We start from the raw sequence: 20,365 nt of genomic DNA, 5'->3' as shown, positions 1-20,365 counted from the left end.
GATGCTGCCTGGCCTGCTGAGTTCCTCCAGCATTTTGTGTATGCTGCTTATATATAGAATTTATGTCTGCAGCCCACAGTATGTTGCCAATGATTACCGGTACCATCATTGACCCATTGAAGAGAAGCCCCAGGTTTCTTCATAGGCCATCCAGTTATATCCATTTCCCTCTTTCTTCAGAGTGCTGCAAATATATTGAGATATGGAGAATTAAGAATCTGCACATGCTATGATCTGGGGAAAGAAGTGAACAGCTGTAGGGACTCAGTGTGTGAGATAGCATTCATGAAGGCAGAGGGATAACCGATGTATTAATTTAGGTGTGATGAAAGATCTTGACCTGAAACTCCACCGTCCCCTTGCCTTCACAGATGTTACCTCACCCGCTGAATTATTCCAGCAGTTTGTTTTATTGCCCTATATTAAGATATACTTACTATTTCATATTGTGAGTTGTTGCTGACCCCCTTCCACTACCCATCCAGGTCAATAAATGGGTAATGGTGAAAATGGGTCTCAAACAGGATCCCACTAAGGAGCACTAGGCCAATATCTTCCACACCATCACCAACCTTATTGACTCTGAGGATCTCCCATCCACTGCCACCTTATAGTTCCCGCACCCCGCACCTCTCGTTTCTACCTCCTATCCATGATCCACAAGCCTGTTTGTCCAGGTAGATCCATTGTTTCAGCTTGTTTCTGCCCCACTGAACTTGTATCTGCATACCTCAAGTCTGTTTTATTCCCCCCCCACCCCCCCCACCCCGGTTCAGTCCCTTCTTACCTACATCTGTGACTCCTCACATGCTCTTGATCTTTTCAAGGATTTCAGGTTCCCTTGGCACCCATCATCTTATTTTCACTATGGATGTCCAGTTCCTCTAAACCTTGATCACCCACCAGGAAGGCCCCAAAGCTCTCTGTTTCTTTCTGGACACCAGCCCCAATCAGTTCCCCCCCACCACCACTAGCAGATTCTGTCTAGCAGAATTTGTCCTCACTTTTAATAATTTCTTCCTTTGGCTCTTCCCACTTCCTTCAAACAAAAGGTGTAGCCATTGGACATTTGCATGGGTCCCAGCTATGCCTGCCTTTTTGTCAGTTACATGGAACAATCTATGTTCCAAGCCTACACTGATGTCCATCCCCCACTTTCCCTTCGCTACGTTGATGACTCTGTTGATGCTGCTTCCTGCACCCATGCGGAGCTTGTTGACTTCACCAACTTTGCCTCCAGCTTCCATTCTGCTCTTAAATTTACCTGGACCATTTCAAACACCTCCCTCCCCTATTATATTATATTATAAACCCGTAGCCTCTCACAGCTACCTGGACTATACTGCTTCACATTCTGTTACTTGTAAAAATGCCATCCCCTTTCCTCAGTTCCTCCGTCTCTGCTGCATCTGATCTTAGGATGAGGATTTTCATTCCAGAATGAAGATGCCTTCCTTTTTCAAAGAAAGCAGCTTCCCTTCCTGCACCATCTATGCTGCCCTCAACTGCATCTCTTCTATTTCATGCACATGTGCTCTCACTCCATTCTCCCACTACGCTAACATGGATAGAGTTCTTTTTGTTCGCGCGTACCAGTTTCCGTGTCCAGCACATAATTCTCTGGAACTACTGCTATCTCCAATGGGATCTCACCACTAAGCACTTCTCCCTCCCCCCTCCCCCCACGCTTTCTGCTTTCCGCAGGGATCGCTCCTCATGCGACTCCCTTGTAAATTCGTCCCTCCCTACTGGTCCTCCCTCCTGGCACTTTTTGTTGCAAGTGGAACAGGTGCTACACTTACCCCAGCAGCTCCTCCCTCACTGCCATTCAGGGCCCCAGTCAGTCCTTCCAGGTGAGGTGACACTTCACCTGTGAGTCTGTTGGGGTCATATACTATGTCTGGTGCTCCCGGTATATCGATGTATATCAGTGAGACCCGACATAGATTGGGATTCTGCTTCGCTGAGCACCTGTGCTCCATCCACCAGAAGAAATGGGATCTCCCAGTGGCCACCCATTTTAATTCCACTTCCCATTCCCATTCCAATACATCCATGGCCTCCTCTACTATCTTGATGAGGCCACACTCAGGCTGGAGGAACACCACCTTATATTCCTTCTGGGTAGCCTCCAACCTGATGACATGAATATAGATTTCTTGAACTTCTGGTAATACCCCCCCTACCATTCCCTATCCCCTTTTCCCTCTCACCTTATCTCCTTCCCTGCTCATCGCCTCCCTCTGGTGCTCCTGCCCCTCCATGGCCTTCTGTCCTCTCCTACTAGAATTCCCCTTCTCCAGCCCTGCATCTCTTTCACCAATCAACTTCTCAGCTCTTTACTTCCCCCCACCCCTTCTGGTTTCACCGATCACCTTGTGTTTCTCCGTCTCTTTCCCCCACCTTTTAAGTCTACTCCAGTCCTGCTGGTGGATCTGGGCTTGAAATGTCAGCTGTACTTTTTTTCATAGAGTCCAGCATTTTGTGTATGTTGCTTGGATTTCCAGCATCTGCAGAGTTTCACTTGTTTTTTTCTCATCTCCCTGTTGGATCCTTAGCAAGTTATCTTAAAATTGACAACCCCACTTGATTAAATTTATATTACACGATGTACTGCTGACTTTGTTAATACTGTTAATGAGCTAAAGTTTGTAAGTTTTGTATTACAGAGGAAAAGTCTGTGTTATAAGTTATATTAATTGAGCTTTTGAATAAGAATTACTCCAATAACATCTGAATAAACTGAAAGTCTGAAATATGAACCAAGATTCACTAATCTTAAAGTCTTCACAAACTGATTCGGTGTTATTTTCAAAGAATTTTGATTGATAATGAGATATTTTGAGAGATCTTACAGTTTTTAAATGAACATTGAAAGACCAATTTTCATTTACATGCACAATATGTTATAATTCAAGTAAGTTTATTATTAGCATGTTATAGAAGAAAGTGACTTGATGTCTTTGAACTGACTTGCCTTCCATTGTATGTTCAATATTTGTGCAAAATGTTTTTAGTCTGTCAATGACTGAAAAAGAGTGGATAGATAAAAGTCGCAGATAAGGAGTCAATGGTTCAGTCCCTAAGAAATTTTCAAGGGAAGCTGAGACACATAATAATTTTTATAACTTGTGATCTGTTATTTTGAAGGAACAAGTGAGCTTTTTCATTTGGAAATATTTTAAATGTTTGTGTTGATATAGTTGAAAATATTGTCCAACTATGTTTTATTTTATATCGTGGTAATATAAGGGGTCACTATTGGATGCGAAATAATTCTGTCTCTGAATTTCCCATTTGAAGAAAGTTCTTTGAACCCATAATTGTGCAAGTTTTTCCAGTATTATTGTTTTTGTCATTTGCATTTCTGAAGAAATTTATTTTTAAAGCTCAATTTTCATTCTGTAAATATTTCCTATTTTATCTGGGTGAAATTGAGAGCAAAATAAGTCATTTGAGCAACGGAATGAACGATTGTTGAGGGTGAAATTTCAGGGGATTATTGACAATCCTTCATCCAGACTGGAAAAGAAACCAGAATAAGGTGGGGGAGGGCTCATCGACTGTTTATTTCTCTGCATAGATGCTGCCTGATTTGCTGAGTTCCACCAGCATTTTGTGTGTGTGTGTGTGTTGCATGAAAATATGCAAATTTTAATAGAAAATCAAAACTGAAGATTGAAATCTGAAATTCAGAACATTGCCTTGGGAACATTCAGTAGGTTGGGCAACACCTGTATAGAGAGAAATAGTTAATATTTTATGCCAGTGAATCTTCTGCAGAATCCATTAAGGCTTCTGATGAACGCTCATTAGCCTGAGAAAGAAATTCTGTCCCCATCTCCATAGAATCTCCAGGATGTGTTGAGTGTTTTCAGCACTGTTTTTTATTGAAAACTAAATAAAAAAGAGTTTGTTTGACCTTTTCTCTGTTTGTATTTTTTTAAGGAGTCCTGAAGATCTATCACGGGAGATAATTCTTTTGCAGCAACGTGAACTTGTACTCAAGCAACAGAACTCTTCTGTCAGCAGCAGGTGGGTAGAGGTCCAGGGCAGGCAGCCAACTTTATTTCTAAAACCTTACCAAAGTTTTGGTGAACAGGGAATTATTCTGGCGATTAACTACATTTACATGGTCTTCTAACATCTTCATAGAAAAAAAAAGTGTACTTTGCATTTTATTTGCTCATGAGATCCAAATACTTGTCTGAGAATTGCCAAAGCAATATCTTTTCAAGACCTGTTGGAAGCTTAAATAAGCCAACAATGGAATCCAGCCTGCCATTATTATTTGTTGTGCAATATTGAAATTTAGTGTGAGATCTTTTGTTGAAGTATATACTGTAGTGGTGGTGCACATCTGACCCACAGGAAGAAATTGAAATTGACACCATCCTTCCCTCCTCAACCATCACCTAAACATAAATTGGTTAGCTGATTGAGCCAATCAATTCTTGGGCATATTGTCTTGCATTTTGACGTAGAAGACAGCAAATAAATAAACTAAAAGATTTTTATTTATTGCTGAAAGATTGATTTGGCCTTCAGTAGCAGCAGTCTTCTGGGGCTCTCAATATTCTGAAAAGACAAATTTTAAATGACAAGACCAAAGAAGACTCTGACTTTATTGAGTGTGCTATGTTTGACGTTTAGGAATTGATTGTTTTTAAAGATTTTCAAATATTATTTTCTCTTAGTACCCTGCATGCACGTCTTAGAACTTGCAAACATTATAGCAAATTTAGTAACATCAGTAACAAAATTCTGTTTATTCTGATAAGAGTAGCTTATTGCAACATGCTTAATCTATTTTGATGCATTTGGAATATTGGCATCCATTGACTTTGTTATATTAGGATTTGATTTAAATCTAGCCCCATTTCATCGTTCCTAAATGAATAGTGATTATTATGAGTGAGTAACTTGGAAATTAAGGTAGAGCAGTTGAATTCTAATGAGGCAATTCAAAGTTGTCACCATTTTCTTTTCTTTGGTCATGTCATCAAGATTAGGGAGAATAAGTATTTTTCTTTCCCCAAATTAAAGAATTCCTCATAATTGGAAAAGTGTGCACAGATTTTCAGGCAAAACACAGTAATTGAATTTGGTATTGATGCATCATTGAAGTAATTTGTATATATTTCCATTGTAGATATATTTTTGTGATACTTTTGCTTTGTTAACTAGCATGCATTCTAAAAGGGTATCTGTAATATTTGATGAAGTGATAAAGTAGAAATTGTAATTGCTTGTCATTGGGACTTCTACCACGGCCATTAAATGTGCAATTGCACTTCCTATTGAGATTTAGTGTTGAGTTTCTTCAGGAATGGGTGAGGGTTGATTATTTCATTCGCAAGTCAGAGTTTCAATATCTCACCAATATCAAATTTTATATTTGAAAAATACAAAATAACTTATGGATAAAGTTTATTATATCTGCTGAATATTTATTACGTGTTTAAAGCTTTTTGAGTTGACTAAGAGGAAAAACGTTTCCTTCTCAGGGTAAAAGATGTCATTCACAAAGAAACCAGCAGTTCTGTTCCATTTCTTAAATTACAGTATACTATTTTAAATTGATTTTAACCTCAGATTTTAAACAATATTTCTCTTGTATATCCTTCATATGTTATTCAAGTTGTTGTGTAGTATTCATCTTTGGTTTCTTTTTTTGTACTGCAAATGATAATGGAATATAGAGCATTTATAGTAAAAGAGCATGTTTAAAATGGCCATTGTAATCATCTGTTGAATGCATTTTTCGCTACATATCTGAGAATCTTGACAGATTGCAGAGAAGAAAATAGCAGTTTGAATCTGCATATAATTCATTTGACTTCAAATCTTCCTGATGAAACCAGTAGATAATTTCATTAGGTGCATATTTTGAAGTATTTGAGCTGTGGTATTGAGGTATACAGCTGCAGATTATGAATGTAAATTCAGAGAAAAACAAATTTACATAAATGGTGAATGGAAGTATTAGTAAGAAATGAAGGTTCACTAATGAGTATAATAAACAAATAATCTAAGACCACTTGATATCTTGACAACTGAACACATTTTTAGATCTATCTGATATTAAATACGATTACAAGCAAAATCAAAACAATATTTCTTAGTTTCTGCCAGCATCCAAATCCCTCTGGATTTATTATTATCTTAAATTAAATTTGGTGTGCATGACCTTGGTACATTCTTTGGTTGTGGCTTTTACTTTGTACTTAACAGCTGGTGAGGCTAATTTCTTCATTCTTTGAAACCTTGCTTGCTTACCTTCATAGCTTTCCTTCACAGATAAAAATTATGAGAAATTAAAAGATTGCTGTCCCATCTCAATGTTTGATCCTCTCCAATAATTCTTGCTTCATACTTTTCTTTTTGCACCCATTGCAAATTACAGGAAATATCTTTCTTCTTTCACAAGAGATGAAAATCCCAAAAAATTGCAGGTGCAATAACAATTGTTGCAACCATTGTTCAGAGTACTATCTCATGGCCCAGCAGTATACATGTTTGTATTTACTCTTTAAAGCCTGTGTTGTCTAAAATCATATTAGACCTTAATAACGAGACTGCTCTGTCCCAGTTGTTGGCCTTTTCACTAGAAGTTTGTGATGTCCTACACCAAAATCTAAGCTTAACTTCTTTGTAGACTTTGTAGTTCTGCACTGAGTAAGTTTGCCTCAGTTATATGTTAGAAGGGAATGGAACTGCTTTTTTGGATGCAGAAAGGTAATACTGAGGGTAATTGTCAAAAAGAGCATTTTTTTGCTCACACAGAAATTTCTTAAAAGTACTTTGATAGATCCCATCACTTTTAAATACCACACAACTTTTCTTTAAATTTTGGCTCAAGGTGTTGAGAATGGACATTAAGTAGAAAAGGGAGTTGATGTTCAGACTTCCATATGACTTACTCTTGTTCCATTTTCTAAGGTGCTTATTTTCTATCATGTTTTTATTTCTGTATGATTCCTTTGTATTCTGTGCTTTCTAATCGTTAGAAGGATGATTAGACAAGTTGGTGTTGATTCAGCATATACAAACAGGTTAATACAGTTATTTTGATGCTAGCCATTCAAACTATTGTTAAATCCATTGTCTGTTTTTTTTGGGAAATCCTGATGGTTCGGCATCCGGCTCACTGATTTTTTTTTTTGCGTTTTTACACTCCCTGTCCCATTTCTGGCACTGTCTTTAAACCTATTACATGTTCCCTTTAAAATCACCTGAGTTACATAGATTTAAAAATAGGTAAATTGTAAGTGTAGCACAAAGACGAGAAAATCTTTTTTCCAGTCCCGATGAAGTCTTGACCCTAAACACCAACTGTTCACTCTTTTTCATAGATGTTACCCAGTTTGCTGAGTTTCTCCAGCATTTTGTGTGTGTTGCTTGTGTGTTGGAATGATAATAGGAGTAATAGGGGAGCACGTTGGCTCAGCTAGTGGAGCTGCTGCCTCACAGCACGAGACTTAGTTCAGTCCCGACTTTGAGTCTTGCCTGTGTGGGGTTTTATGTACATCATGCGGGTTTACCCCAGGTAATCTATTTTTGTTCCACATTACAAAGACCTTTTGGTTGGTGGGATAATTGATCAGTGTAAATTGCTCCTTGTGTGTAGGTGAGTGTTAGAACCTGATTAAAATGTACAGAGAATAATAAAGTGTGATTAAATACAGGATAGTGAAATGGGTCACAAACATGAAAAAATCCAAGACAACACACACAAAAATGCTGGAGGAACGCACACAAAATGCTGGCCTGCATAGTTGGTGTGGATTTGATGTGCTGAATTGCTTGTTTCATATTGTAGCTTTCTATGACACCCAGTCCTCAGGGTGTTCGTATGAGAAGGTTTATGTTTTATGTTGTTTGCAAATTTTGATTTGAAAATATCCTTCAATTTATACCAAGTGAATTGTGGTGGAAATAAAAGAAGTTGGAAGGTTTGAAAGAAAGTAAGCATTTATGGATCACTTATGATGTCTGCTTTTGAAAAAAATATAGTATCAACTGAAATATAATTTGGAGCAATTATATACAATCTCAGTATTAATAATTATTGACCATTTGAATAATTGAGTTTGCAAGTTGTAATTTTAGCATTATTGGTACTTATTTTGATACCAAAGTACCACTGAAGCGTAGGAAAACAGATCTGTAAGTGTTTTCTCTTGATTTACCATGTATTTGAAAAGTCTCTTATTAAGATTGTAATAATGACTGTTTTCAAATTGTCCCAGCGATAAATTGACACTGGCTCTGTATGTAAACTATAAGCTCTTGTGTGTTCAGTGACATTATGTTTTCTGAAAAGTTGCAGAGTTTAGTATGTACAGACATTGATCATATTTTAAAAGCCAAAAGATGTGCAGTACTTGACATTGCATTGTTAGCTGGATGATTTTTCTTTCTTTCTACATGCAAAATATCAGCATGTTTTGGCATTTTAAGAAGACTGAGTAATTAGTACCCTGTAGGCCACACAATGTGTATCACAAGATTTCATACTTCGGATTGGTATTTTAGTTGTGTGATATTTTAATAGGGCTTAATACAAAATTTTTAGCATTCCAAGAAATTTGTTTTTGCAGTGTTACGAACCCCATAACTGGGTCACTTACCAGCAAAGATGGAGACGTCCGTTGAAGTCTGATGATACTATTTTTAACAGTATTTATTAGTAAAAATACACAAAAATAATATCAATGCAAATATACAGATAATATACGTCGTCAATACTAAGTCTAAAAGTGCGGGTATAATAATAATCAATAAGAAATAAGCTCTATCATTGTCTAGGGGATAATGTATTGTCCGATGGAAATATGAAGTTCACTCAGTTCATGCAGGCTGCAGCCTTTGGGGACCGCTGTGTTGCAATGGTTGGAGAGAGAGAGAGATTTGGAGAAAAACTTGCCGGCTTTCCTTTTATGATTTCGAACCGTCAGGAGTCCTGTTGGTGTGGCCTTTCACTTGTGGCCTCTCCTTTAGCTAAACCGTTCTTCTGTGATGAGCCCACCACCCTGACAAGGGAGGACGCACACGAGCCCCCACCGGCTTTTGCTATAAACGCTGTCACTGGATTTCCAGCGTTTCTCCTGGTGCGTCTAAAGGGGTTGTTCCCCAGACCCTCTTTTATCCTTACTCACGGGGTCTCAGATGTCAATCAGGTTGGGATGATGCAATCCCTCAACCAGACCACTCTGGTTGTCTCCTGAGGGTTTTCAATGAATAGTACAGTACTCAATACACAATTCCGTCTCCAAGAGACAATAGCCGTTATCAGTGGTTCCGTTTCGCTGAGGCCAGGACACATTCCAAACCCTGTGTATTCTGCGTGTCTCTGTCTCATTTCCTGGGTCCCAGACCCGAATTAATAGCGATCTTGCGATTCTCAAAAAGGAGGGGGCAACTTTGTACCCTTCGGCCCCTCAGAGTTGCTTCACATTCATAACAGCAGTAAATGCTTTCACTCCTCTTCCATATTTCTGCTATAGGCATTGATGTAAATTTTAGTTTTTGACTAATACTGAATATGTCCTCATGGCTAAGAGGGTGAGACTCCGCGTGGGCTTTGGAGTGGGTATAGTGTTTGTGTGAAGGTGGAAGAGAGTGTTTAACCCAACTTGCTACAAAGACCACCTTGCAATGTCTGAATCTTTATTATCTCCGTTTAAAATTTGTATCTAACTTTGAGAAATTTTTGAAATATTCTAAACCAGATTGACTGTTGCATCACTCAAAAGTATTATTTCAGCAAAATGAAGTATGGTATGAAGTAAATGCGAGAATTGCTGGAAGAAATAAAAGGTACATCAACATTGGTGATGTCACAAGATGGTAGTGCGCACGGTTGCAGTGGCCGATTACTGCTCATTGGCACTGACCTCAGCAATCATGTGGCTTTTAGTGGCTGGTAATGGATTGTATAAAATCCCATCTTCCAGGGACATTGGACCCTTTGCAGTTTGCTTACCTCTCAGACTGTTTCACCAAATGATGCCATAACCTCTACCTTCCATTCCATTTTATTCCACCTGGAAAACAATGCCAAGATGTTGTTCATTGACTTCAGTTTGGTGTTTAACATGATCATCCCTCAGAGGCCAGTGGATAAACTGTCCTCATTGGGGCTCAACATCCCTCACTGTAATTGGATCTTGGACTGCTTGATGGAAAGACCCCAGTGTGTCAAAGTTGGCAGCAACATCTCAAGCTCCATCAAGCTAAGCATTGGTGACCCCAGGGCTGTGTACTCAGTCCACTGCTGTTCATGCTGCTGACTCACAACTGTACTGCCAGATTCAGCTTAAATCACATCATCAAGTTCACTGATAGAATGGTGGCTGACCTCATCACCAACAATAATGTATCAGCATACAGTGAGGACGTAGTGAGGCTTGTCAAAAGGTGTGAGAACAATAACCTGAGCCACAACTTGGACAAGACAACAGAGATAATTGTGGACTTCAGTAAGGCACAGGTGAACCACTCTCCATTGCACATCAATGGCTCTGCCATGGAGAGAGTGAAGAGCACATAACAACAGAAAATCTAATCTACAGATGATAACACTTCCTCATTGGTCAAGAAGGCACAGCAGTACCTATACTTTCTGAGGAGATTGAGGAGTACAAGACTCCCTGCCCCTATTCTAGCAACTTTCTACAGAGTACCATCTGGTTCAGAACCAAGTGCATTAGTCTGCTGGAGGCCCTGCTGACAGGGCTTATTGAGAGAGGGAAAGGAGGAGAAACGATGCATCTCTGCCTGGCTGAGTGTAGACTATCGACCAGCTTATCAAGCTCCCTATAGTCCTTCATGGGTGAGATTATGACAGATCTTTTTACTTCACTGCCATTTTCCGACACTAATACCACAGCTTTTGATTCTCTTAATGCCCAAGAATCTGTTGATCACTAATGTGAATATGCTTGGTGACAGAACCTCCAAACCTCTCCAAGATCTGCATCACTTTGAATGAAGAAAATCCAATTCTGTCCTACATGAGCAACTCTTAAATTTGAGGTTGTGATCCTGAGTTCTCAACACCTCATTCAAGGGAAATGTCGTCTATCTGAATTGTCAATAGAGAAGGTTTTATCGGGTCAGGCATACTCTGGCCTAATTTGATGCTTTGGATCAGCCAGCTCTTTGCTGGGTGGTCGCAAAAGATAATTGGGAAATTCTGTCACAGATCAGAAAACCAGCAGTTGGACTGTTGGCTTTCTTGGACTATTATCTTGGACTATTATATTCTGCATTGCTTTAACAAAATTATGAACTTGCATTATTCTACACAGCAGTCAATCAATAGTATACTCAGCTTTTGCTTAGGAATTATCTTAAAATGTTTTGTCATGTCAGGAATAATGTCATAAATTCCTAGCTCTGTCACACTAAATCAGTTATTATAAATATATATGTGAACACTTTCTGATGAGCATCAAATCAAATAATTTGAGATTGATTCTCATGAAAATCTTTTGAAGTTGGATAATGTGATAAAATCTTGTGGATAATGTGGCATCTGTGCTGAGCATAGCCACCTTTAAAAAAGATGCATGAATGCCTAATTCCAGAAATTTTTAAATACTGATTCAATATAAAAGCAAACCTCAGAAGGAAATTGTGTTCTACTGCTTTGTATATCTCATGTATTTGTAAACTGCTTTGGTGTGGTTGTGGGCAGGGTAATTGTCCACATTTTACAGATGTTATGTGTTAACTATTGACCCTTTAATGTGGTAAAATAGGATAATAATATGTTTTGTTGCACATACATTGTTGAATAAACCTAGAGAAGAAATACTAGTGCATTTCTTTTGTGTTCAGATGTTTACTTACAAGATGAATCTTTGGCTAAGAAATTTCTCTACAAAGATGTAAGACTCATTTGAAGGAAATGAGACTTGTTCAGTGATGGGGAATCATGCCAGTGAGCTGTTTCCATGATGACAGAGATTGCAGGATTCTGGATCTGCTGAATCAGATCTGACCTGCCAAACCAGATTTCAATTCCCATGAAGTGTTCCACTACTGTTATCTTTGCAAGTCTGTATTGCGTCCTATACTCTCTATACTTACAGTATTGTGTTCTTCAGTAATCAAATCAGAATATTACAAATCAATTTCTAATGAAGTTGATGGGGACCTTTGCCTCTGTTCTAGCTCTTCTGTACTTCTCAGTTTGTGTCACCTCTTCACATCTACTATGAATCTTTTATTTTTTTACCTATCCTTTTTTTTGCCATAATCCTCCCAGATTTCCTCTTCCTTGATGTAACTTCTTAAGCCTCAATAAAATTGTTTTGAGAGGTTTCTCTTATCAGTGTGTTACTAAAGGGCAATTGGTATTTGTGGTCTCTTTATCTTTGTTAAGTTTTGAAAAAAGTTAACAAAGTTAACTTTCAAAAAGTTTTGAAATGTACACAGCATTTTGGATTCGATATGAATTGCTTTAGATAGATAATGGAGTTCAGTATGGCAGATATTCAAAATCTATATTTGTTTACCCAATTGATAAATAATTTTCTTACCGCCAAAGAAATCCTCTACTCGTGATTGGTTGACAGAATGCATCCTGATAAAAAGATACTGATGTAACTTCAGTAAGAAATGGATTCATGCTGATCTTTTTGAAATTTCTCACCAGATAATTCAACTTTTATTAAAAGATTAGCCACTTATTAATTTTGGTGTACCCATTTAAAATCTTGTGAATGCAACACTTCCTAATTAATTTAATCAATTTAAGTAATAACGAATCAAACTGGAAACTCTTGAAAATCCGTAATCAATTCGTAAGTAACTGCATGATTGTTTTTATCTAATATTGTTATGAATTTTACTTTCTGACCTTTTGTCAAGTGCCAATTATCCATGTTTTCCAGAATTTAAGCTCTCAAAAGATTGTTGATGATTTGCATCTTTTATACTCATGATTACAGCACCCATAAATGATGATTTGATTTTCAAGATCAGGACATTGCCTGCATTTATTGCCCATCCTCAGTTGCCCCTGAGGAGGCAGTGGGTAGCCATTGCCTTGATCTGTGGTAATCTTCTCCTGAAGATACTCTCACAGCACTCTTGGTTGAGGGTGTTAGATTTTGACCAACAGCAATGAAGAACCAGTGATACATTTCCAAGTCAGGATGCAGCGTAACGTGGTGAGGCACTTGTAACTTTTGTTGTTCTTGTGCCTGCTGCTACCTTTCTCCTTAGTGATAAAGGTCTTGTGTTTGGGAGGTGTGCTATTAGTGTAAGCTGAGCTGGTGTTTAAAGGGTACTGATCAAGGAGGATGTACATTCTTGATAATGTTGACCATTTTGAAAGTTGTTGGTACTGCATTCATTTTAGTAAGCACACTTCTGATTTATGCTTTGCAGATGATAGAGTAGAGACATCTACTTCGATACCTAGCCCTGAACTGCTCTTGGAGCCACAGTGTTTATTCATAGGTAACTTGATAAGGGATCTGGTGATGGTAATGACAGTGAATGTCAAGGATAGATGGTTTCTATTATTTATGGCTCAACATGCTACAACTGCTTCGGTCTTGTCCCTGCCTTTTTGGAGGATGGCAATGTTCTTGGACTCATTTCCTCCCCTTCATGAATTTGATGAGGTAGGATTGTAGTGCTTTGATGTGCTCTGTTAGTTGTAAGATTTCTTTGCTCTGTTTTTTTGCCTTTTTTTTTTGTTTTGCACGTACATGATCCTGTACTGCAGCTCCTTGAGGCTGACACTTACTTCATTGTTAGGTACATTTCCTGGAAATTCCTTCTGCAATTGTCATCGAATTAAGGTTGATCTCATGGCTTGATTATAATGGTTGAGTGGAGAATATACTGACCCATAAGGTTACAGGTTCTAGTGGTGCATATTTTTGTTCCTTCTAATGATCCATTGTGCTTCATGGGTGCCTACTTTTGAGCTGCCATTGTCTGTTCTCAAGATATCCACTTTAGTCTGTTTGCTGTGTTATACAATAGAATCACTGGTGTGATAACAGACCTAAATTGTGGTCAGTTCTATCAATGTTGTCATGCGCAAATGCGCAATAAAGATTATTGTTGAGGGCAGAAGTTATCTGTTATTGCTTCATATTGGTAATTGGCTATAGGATAGGTTCATTGTCTCTCTAGAAGAGGATTAGAAATTCTCTTTAACAAGTCTCTCTCTCTATTGAATTTACTTTGCACTCAAGTTTTGGAGGAGTTTCTTTCATGTGAATGTAGTTTTAAATCAAAATCAATAGAGCAGGATTTTTGGGGATGTTTTCAGTGCCTATGTGCTGTAGGTGGCGCCATAAGCTCATTGTGACACAATCTTGGTCCTCAGTAATGGGAAAGATATCAAAGGAGCTTTAAAACCATGTGTAGAAGATGTATTGTAAACCACTGTTTCCCTAGAAATATCTTCGTTAATTAGCAAAAGAACAATTAACTCTGAGGGTGTAAATTGTGTTTTAGTAAATTTGTTTGCAGTCTTTTAAATTACTGAAAAGTCTTAAGTGGTCAAAAAGCCATTGCTAATTATGAGGAGAGGGATTGTGTGCTTCTATACCTATATGAGGATATGTGTGCTTCTATTTTTATGTGCTCTTTTCCAAATCTTTTGTCATGAATATCCGAGGGTGAGTAACATGGGTACTTGGAGAAGAAAGTTTGGAATATCAGTTTTTTAATATATATTGGTAAACACCTGGATTTTCTGAACAAATTAATGATATCAAAATCTCTAGCATCGCTTGAAAATGAATTGGAAGTGAAACTGAATATCACTTCTCTGAAGTACTTTAAATGGAGAGTGGACATTATTGCCACTTACTAGATATTGAGGTATTTTTGTGAAACTAATACCCTTTATCCCTCAAACAATCAGAGACAGTACTGATACACTAAAAGCAGTGGTGAATTTTATCACTAATATCTGACTTTGCTGAGAGCTGGCTGTCGTATCTTTTCCAGGGACTTTTTAGACTTTATTATGGAAATGAGTTGTACAGTGGTGGCAGGATGGTGGAGGACTTTGGAGACACAAAAAAAACCTACTGATGTTGGGGTGTCACATGTGGAGGGGTGAGGGTGCTGGAGGAGGACCCAAATGCAGGACACAAACACGTTTTGTAAAGTTAACTAAATAGAGTTTATTACTATTTACAAGGAGAGCCATGACGGCAAGGATAGAACAGAGAGAAATCAAGGAGAGCAAAGAGGAAGCGGGAATAGGCGTAATGGACGAGGACTCAGGCCTGGGACTCAGGGTCTGGGGGCTAGGACTTGGAGCTCGGGGATCAGAGCCAGGGATCGGAACATGGACCTCGGAGCTTGAACTTGATACTGGAACCTTGGAGCCAGGACTTGAGACTTGATACGTGGAACACCAGAGCCAGGACTTGATACGTGGCACACCAGGGCCAGGACTTGTTACGTGGAACACCAGGACCAAGACTTGATACGTGGAACACCAGGGCCAGGACTTGATACGTGGAACACCAGGGCCAGGACTTGATACGTGGAACACCAGGGCCAGGACTGGATAAGTGGAATACCAGGGCCAGGACTGGATAAGTGGAACACCAGGGCCAGGACTGGATAAGTGGAACACCAGGGCCAGGACTGAATACGTGGAACACCAGGGCCAGGACTGGATAAGTGGAGCACCAGGGCCAGGACTGGATAAGTGGAACACCAGGGACAGGACTGGATAAGTGGAACACCAGGGCCAGGACTGGATAAGTGGAACACCAGGGCCAGGACTTGATACGTGGAACACCAGGGACAGGACTGGATACGTGGAGCACCAGGGCCAAGACTGGATAAGTGGAACACCAGGGACAGGACTGGATAAGTGGAACACCAGGGCCAGGACTGGATAAGTGGAACACCAGGGCCAGGACTGGATAAGTGGAACACCAGGGCCAGGACTGGTTAAGTGGAACACCAGGGCCAGGACTGGTTAAGTGGAACACCAGGGCCAGGACTGGATAAGTGGAACACCAGGGCCAGGACTGGTTAAGTGGAACACCAGGGCCAGGACTGGTTAAGTGGAACACCAGGGCCAGGACTGGATAAGTGGAACACCAGGGCCAGGACTGGTTAAGTGGAACACCAGGGCCAGGACTGGTTAAGTGGAACACCAGGGCCAGGACTGGATAAGTGGAACACCAGGGCCAGGACTGGTTAAGTGGAACACCAGGGCCAGGACTGGATAAGTGGAACACCAGGGCCAGGACTGGATAAGTGGAACACCAGGGCCAGGACTGGTTAAGTGGAACACCAGGGCCAGGACTGGATAAGTGGAACACCAGGGCCAGGACTGGATAAGTGGAACACCAGGGCCAGGACTGGATAAGTGGAACACCAGGGCCAGGACTGGATACGTGGGACACCAGGGCCAGGACTGGATACGTGGAACACTAGGTCCAAGACTGGATACGTGGAACACCAGGGTCAAGACTGGATAGGACTAGATAGGACTGGATAAGTGGAACACCAGGGCCAGGACTGGATACGTGGAACACCAGGGCCAAGACTTGATAGGACTAGATAGGACTGGATAAGTGGAACACCAGGGCCAGGACTGGATAAGTGGAACACCAGGGCCAAGACTGGATAAGTGGAACACCAGGGCCAGGACTGGATACGTGGGACACCAGGGCCAGGACTGGATACGTGGAACACTAGGTCCAAGACTGGATACGTGGAACACCAGGGTCAAGACTGGATAGGACTAGATAGGACTGGATAAGTGGAACACCAGGGCCAGGACTGGATACGTGGAACACCAGGGCCAAGACTTGATAGGACTAGATAGGACTGGATAAGTGGAACACCAGGGCCAAGACTGGATAAGTGGAACACCAGGGCCAGGACTGGATAAGTGGAACACCAGGGCCAGGACTGGTTAAGTGGAACACCAGGGCCAGGACTGGATAAGTGGAACACCAGGGCCAGGACTGGATAAGTGGAACACCAGTGCCAGGACTGGTTAAGTGGAACACCAGGGCCAGGACTGGATAAGTGGAACACCAGGGCCAGGACTGGATAAGTGGAACACCAGGGCTAGGACTGAATACGTGGAACACCAGGGCCAGGACTGGATACGTGGAACACCAGGGCCAGGACTGGATAAGTGGAACACCAGGGCCAGGACTGGATAAGTGGAACACCAGGGCCAGGACTGGATACGTGGAACACCAGGGCCAGGACTGGATACGTGGAACACTAGGACCAAGACTGGATACGTGGAACACCAGGGTCAAGACTGGATAGGACTAGATAGGACTGGATACGTGGAACACCAGGGCCAGGACTGGATACGTGGAACACCAGGGCCAAGACTTGATAGGACTAGATAGGACTGGATACGTGGAACACCAGGGCCAGGACTGGATACGTGGAACACCAGGGCCAAGACTTGATACTTGGGACACCGGAGCCAGAACTTGATATGTGGAACACCAGGGCCAGGACTGGATAAGTGGAACACCAGGGCCAAGACTGGATAGGACTAGATAGGACTGGATAAGTGGAACACCAGGGCCAGGACTGGATAAGTGGAACACCAGGGCCAAGACTGGATAGGACTAGATAGGACTGGATACGTGGAACACCAGGGCCAGGACTGGATAAGTGTAACACCAGGGCCAAGACTGGATACATGGAACACCAGTGCCAGGACTGGATACGTGGAACACCAGGGCCAGGACTTGATACTTGGGACACCGGAGCCAGAACGTGATACGTGGAACACCAGGGCCAGGACTGGATAAGTGGAACACCAGGGCCAAGACTGGATAGGACTGGATAAGTGGAACACCAGGGCCAGGACTGGAAACGTGGAACACCAGGGCCAGGACTTGATACGTGGAACACCAAGGCCAGGACTAGATAAGTGGAACACCAGGGCCAAGACTGGATACGTGGAACACCAGGGCCAGGACTTGATACGTGGAACACCAGGGCCAGGACTGGATAAGTGGAACACCAGGGCCAGGACTTGATACGTGGAACACCAGGGCCAGGACTGGATAAGTGGAACACCAGGGCCAGGACTGGTTAAGTGGAACACCAGGGACAGGACTGGATAAGTGGAACACCAGGGCCAGGACTGGATAAGTGGAACACCAGGGCCAGGACTGGATAAGTGGAACACCAGGGCCAGGACTTGATACGTGGAACACCAGGGCCAGGACTGGATAAGTGGAACACCAGGGCCAGGACTGGATACGTGGAACACCAAGGCCAGGACTGGATAAGTGGAACACCAGGGCCAGGACTGGATAAGTGGAAAACCAGGGCCAGGACTGGATAAGTAGAACACCAGGGCCAGGACTGGATAAGTGGAACACCAGGGCCAAGACTGGATAAGTGGAACACCAGGGCCAGGACTGGATACGTGGGACACCAGGGCCAGGACTGGATAAGTGGAACACCAGGGCCAAGACTGGATACGTGGAACACCAGGGCCAAGACTTGATACGTGGAACACCAGGGCCAAGACTGGATAAGTGGAACACCAGGGCCAGGACTTGATACATGGAACACCAGGGCCAGGACTGGATACGTGGAACACCAGGGCCAGGACTGGATAAGTGGAACACCAGGGCCAGGACTGGATACGTGGAACACCAGGGCCAAGACTGGATACGTGGAACACCAGGGCCAGGACTGGATAAGTGGAACACCAGGGCCAGGACTGGATACGTGGAACACCAGGGCCAAGACTGGATAAGTGGAACACCAGGGCCAAGACTGGATAGGACTGGTTAAGTGGAACACCAGGGCCAGGACTGGATACGTGGAACACCAGGGTCAAGACTGGATACGTGGAACACCAGGGCCAGGACTGAATAAGTGGAACACCAGGGCCAAGACTGGATACGTGGAACACCAGGGTCAAGACTGAATACGTGGAACATAAAGGGCCAGGACTTGATACATGGGACACCGGAGCCAGAACTTGATACGTGGAACACCAGGGCCAGGACTGGATAAGTGGAACACCAGGGCCAAGACTGGATACGTGGAACACCAGGGCCGGGACTGGATAAGTGGAACACCAGAGCCAGGACTTGATACATGGAACACCAGGGCCAGGACTGGATAAGTGGAACACCAGGGCCAAGACTGGATACGTGGGACACCGGAGCCAGGACTGGATAAGTGGAACACCAGGGCAAGGACTGGATAAGTGGAACACCAGGGCCAGGACTGGATACGTGGGACACCGGAGCCAGAACTTGATACGTGGAACACCAAGCTGGGACCCCTCCTTGGGTACAGGACATAGGGCCGGGACTCATTACACAGAACGCTGAACACGATGAGACAGATCCTAACACTAGGTAGCGGCAAAACAGCCGGACCTACCTAGCGAAGGCGTGGACACGGAGAGGCTGTTGCAAACAGGACGAGACTTCAGACACAGGCAAGGTGAGGCAAGGGTCCAGGCAGAGGCAGGGCAAGGCAAGGCTCCTGCTAGATGACTTGGGCTCGCACTGGCTTTGGTGACTTCGTTAACGCTCCATAACAGTGACCAAGCCCGAGGGACATAGGAAAACAAGGATTTAAAAGGAAACAAGAAGTCAACGGTCCGGATCGTAACACAAACTAGATAAATTTAAAGGGAACCCAATCCAGACCATGACATGGGCTCTCGATTGATCTGGATTCTGGCTCAGTTCTGATGCAACCCAAAACATTGACAATATCTTTCCTCCCAGCAAAATGACTTGGCCCACTGAGTTTTTCCAGTAGATTGTGTGTTGCTAGTGGAGGACTTTGTTTTGCTCATTACGAGTATAAAGATCGATGACTTGGTGATTGACTTCTAAAGGCGGGTATATGGTTTTAGTCACTTAACTAATTCAATACTTGAGTATCTTCTCTACCAAATCGTGAATCTTTTGAGTTCTCAACCCCAGACAGCCATGGAGGCTGAATCACTGAATATTTGAATATGATGAATAGAGCCTTGGACTTGTATAGAGTATAAGGCTTTGAGATAGGCAGAGAAAAGGGTTTGAAGCCAAGGTCAGATCAATTCCTGAGCCTAATCCATCCAATTGATATTATCTCTTCTGTTCTAGCACTTCATATCAAGTCTGGTTTGGTGCCTTATCCATCCTATTCCTCCAATCAAGGTTATAAAATGACTGTTGATAAATCCAATTAGCAATTCAGCAAAAATTGTTTAGTGTTGTTAGACTGTAGAGCATATTACTGTAGTCTGTGTGGAATAGCATAGGAAATTTTAAGGGAAAGCAGATTAACATTCAGGGTAGGGAAACCTAAGTAAGAATCAGAGGAAGAAGGAGAGAGAGAGAGGACATTGATTGGA

The 20,365-nt window shown here is 42.0% G+C and overlaps 1 protein-coding gene across 4 annotated transcripts in view; it reads left to right on the top strand.

Annotated features, from left to right (window-relative positions):
• Positions 1-20,365, top strand: part of mad1l1 (mitotic arrest deficient 1 like 1) — a 1,014,619-nt gene that overhangs the window by 110,116 nt on the left and 884,138 nt on the right. For all 4 annotated transcript variants that reach the window (XM_073061007.1, XM_073061009.1, XM_073061006.1 and 1 more), the window contains exon 10: positions 3,949-4,035. In XM_073061007.1, the coding sequence (XP_072917108.1) occupies positions 3,949-4,035 (87 nt within the window). The remainder of the gene's footprint in view (positions 1-3,948; positions 4,036-20,365) is intronic.

The sequence above is a fragment of the Hemitrygon akajei genome, chromosome 11 (genome assembly GCF_048418815.1).
Source record: "Hemitrygon akajei chromosome 11, sHemAka1.3, whole genome shotgun sequence".
NCBI lineage: Eukaryota > Metazoa > Chordata > Chondrichthyes > Myliobatiformes > Dasyatidae > Hemitrygon > Hemitrygon akajei.
This window is presented reverse-complemented; position numbering and strand designations above follow the sequence as displayed.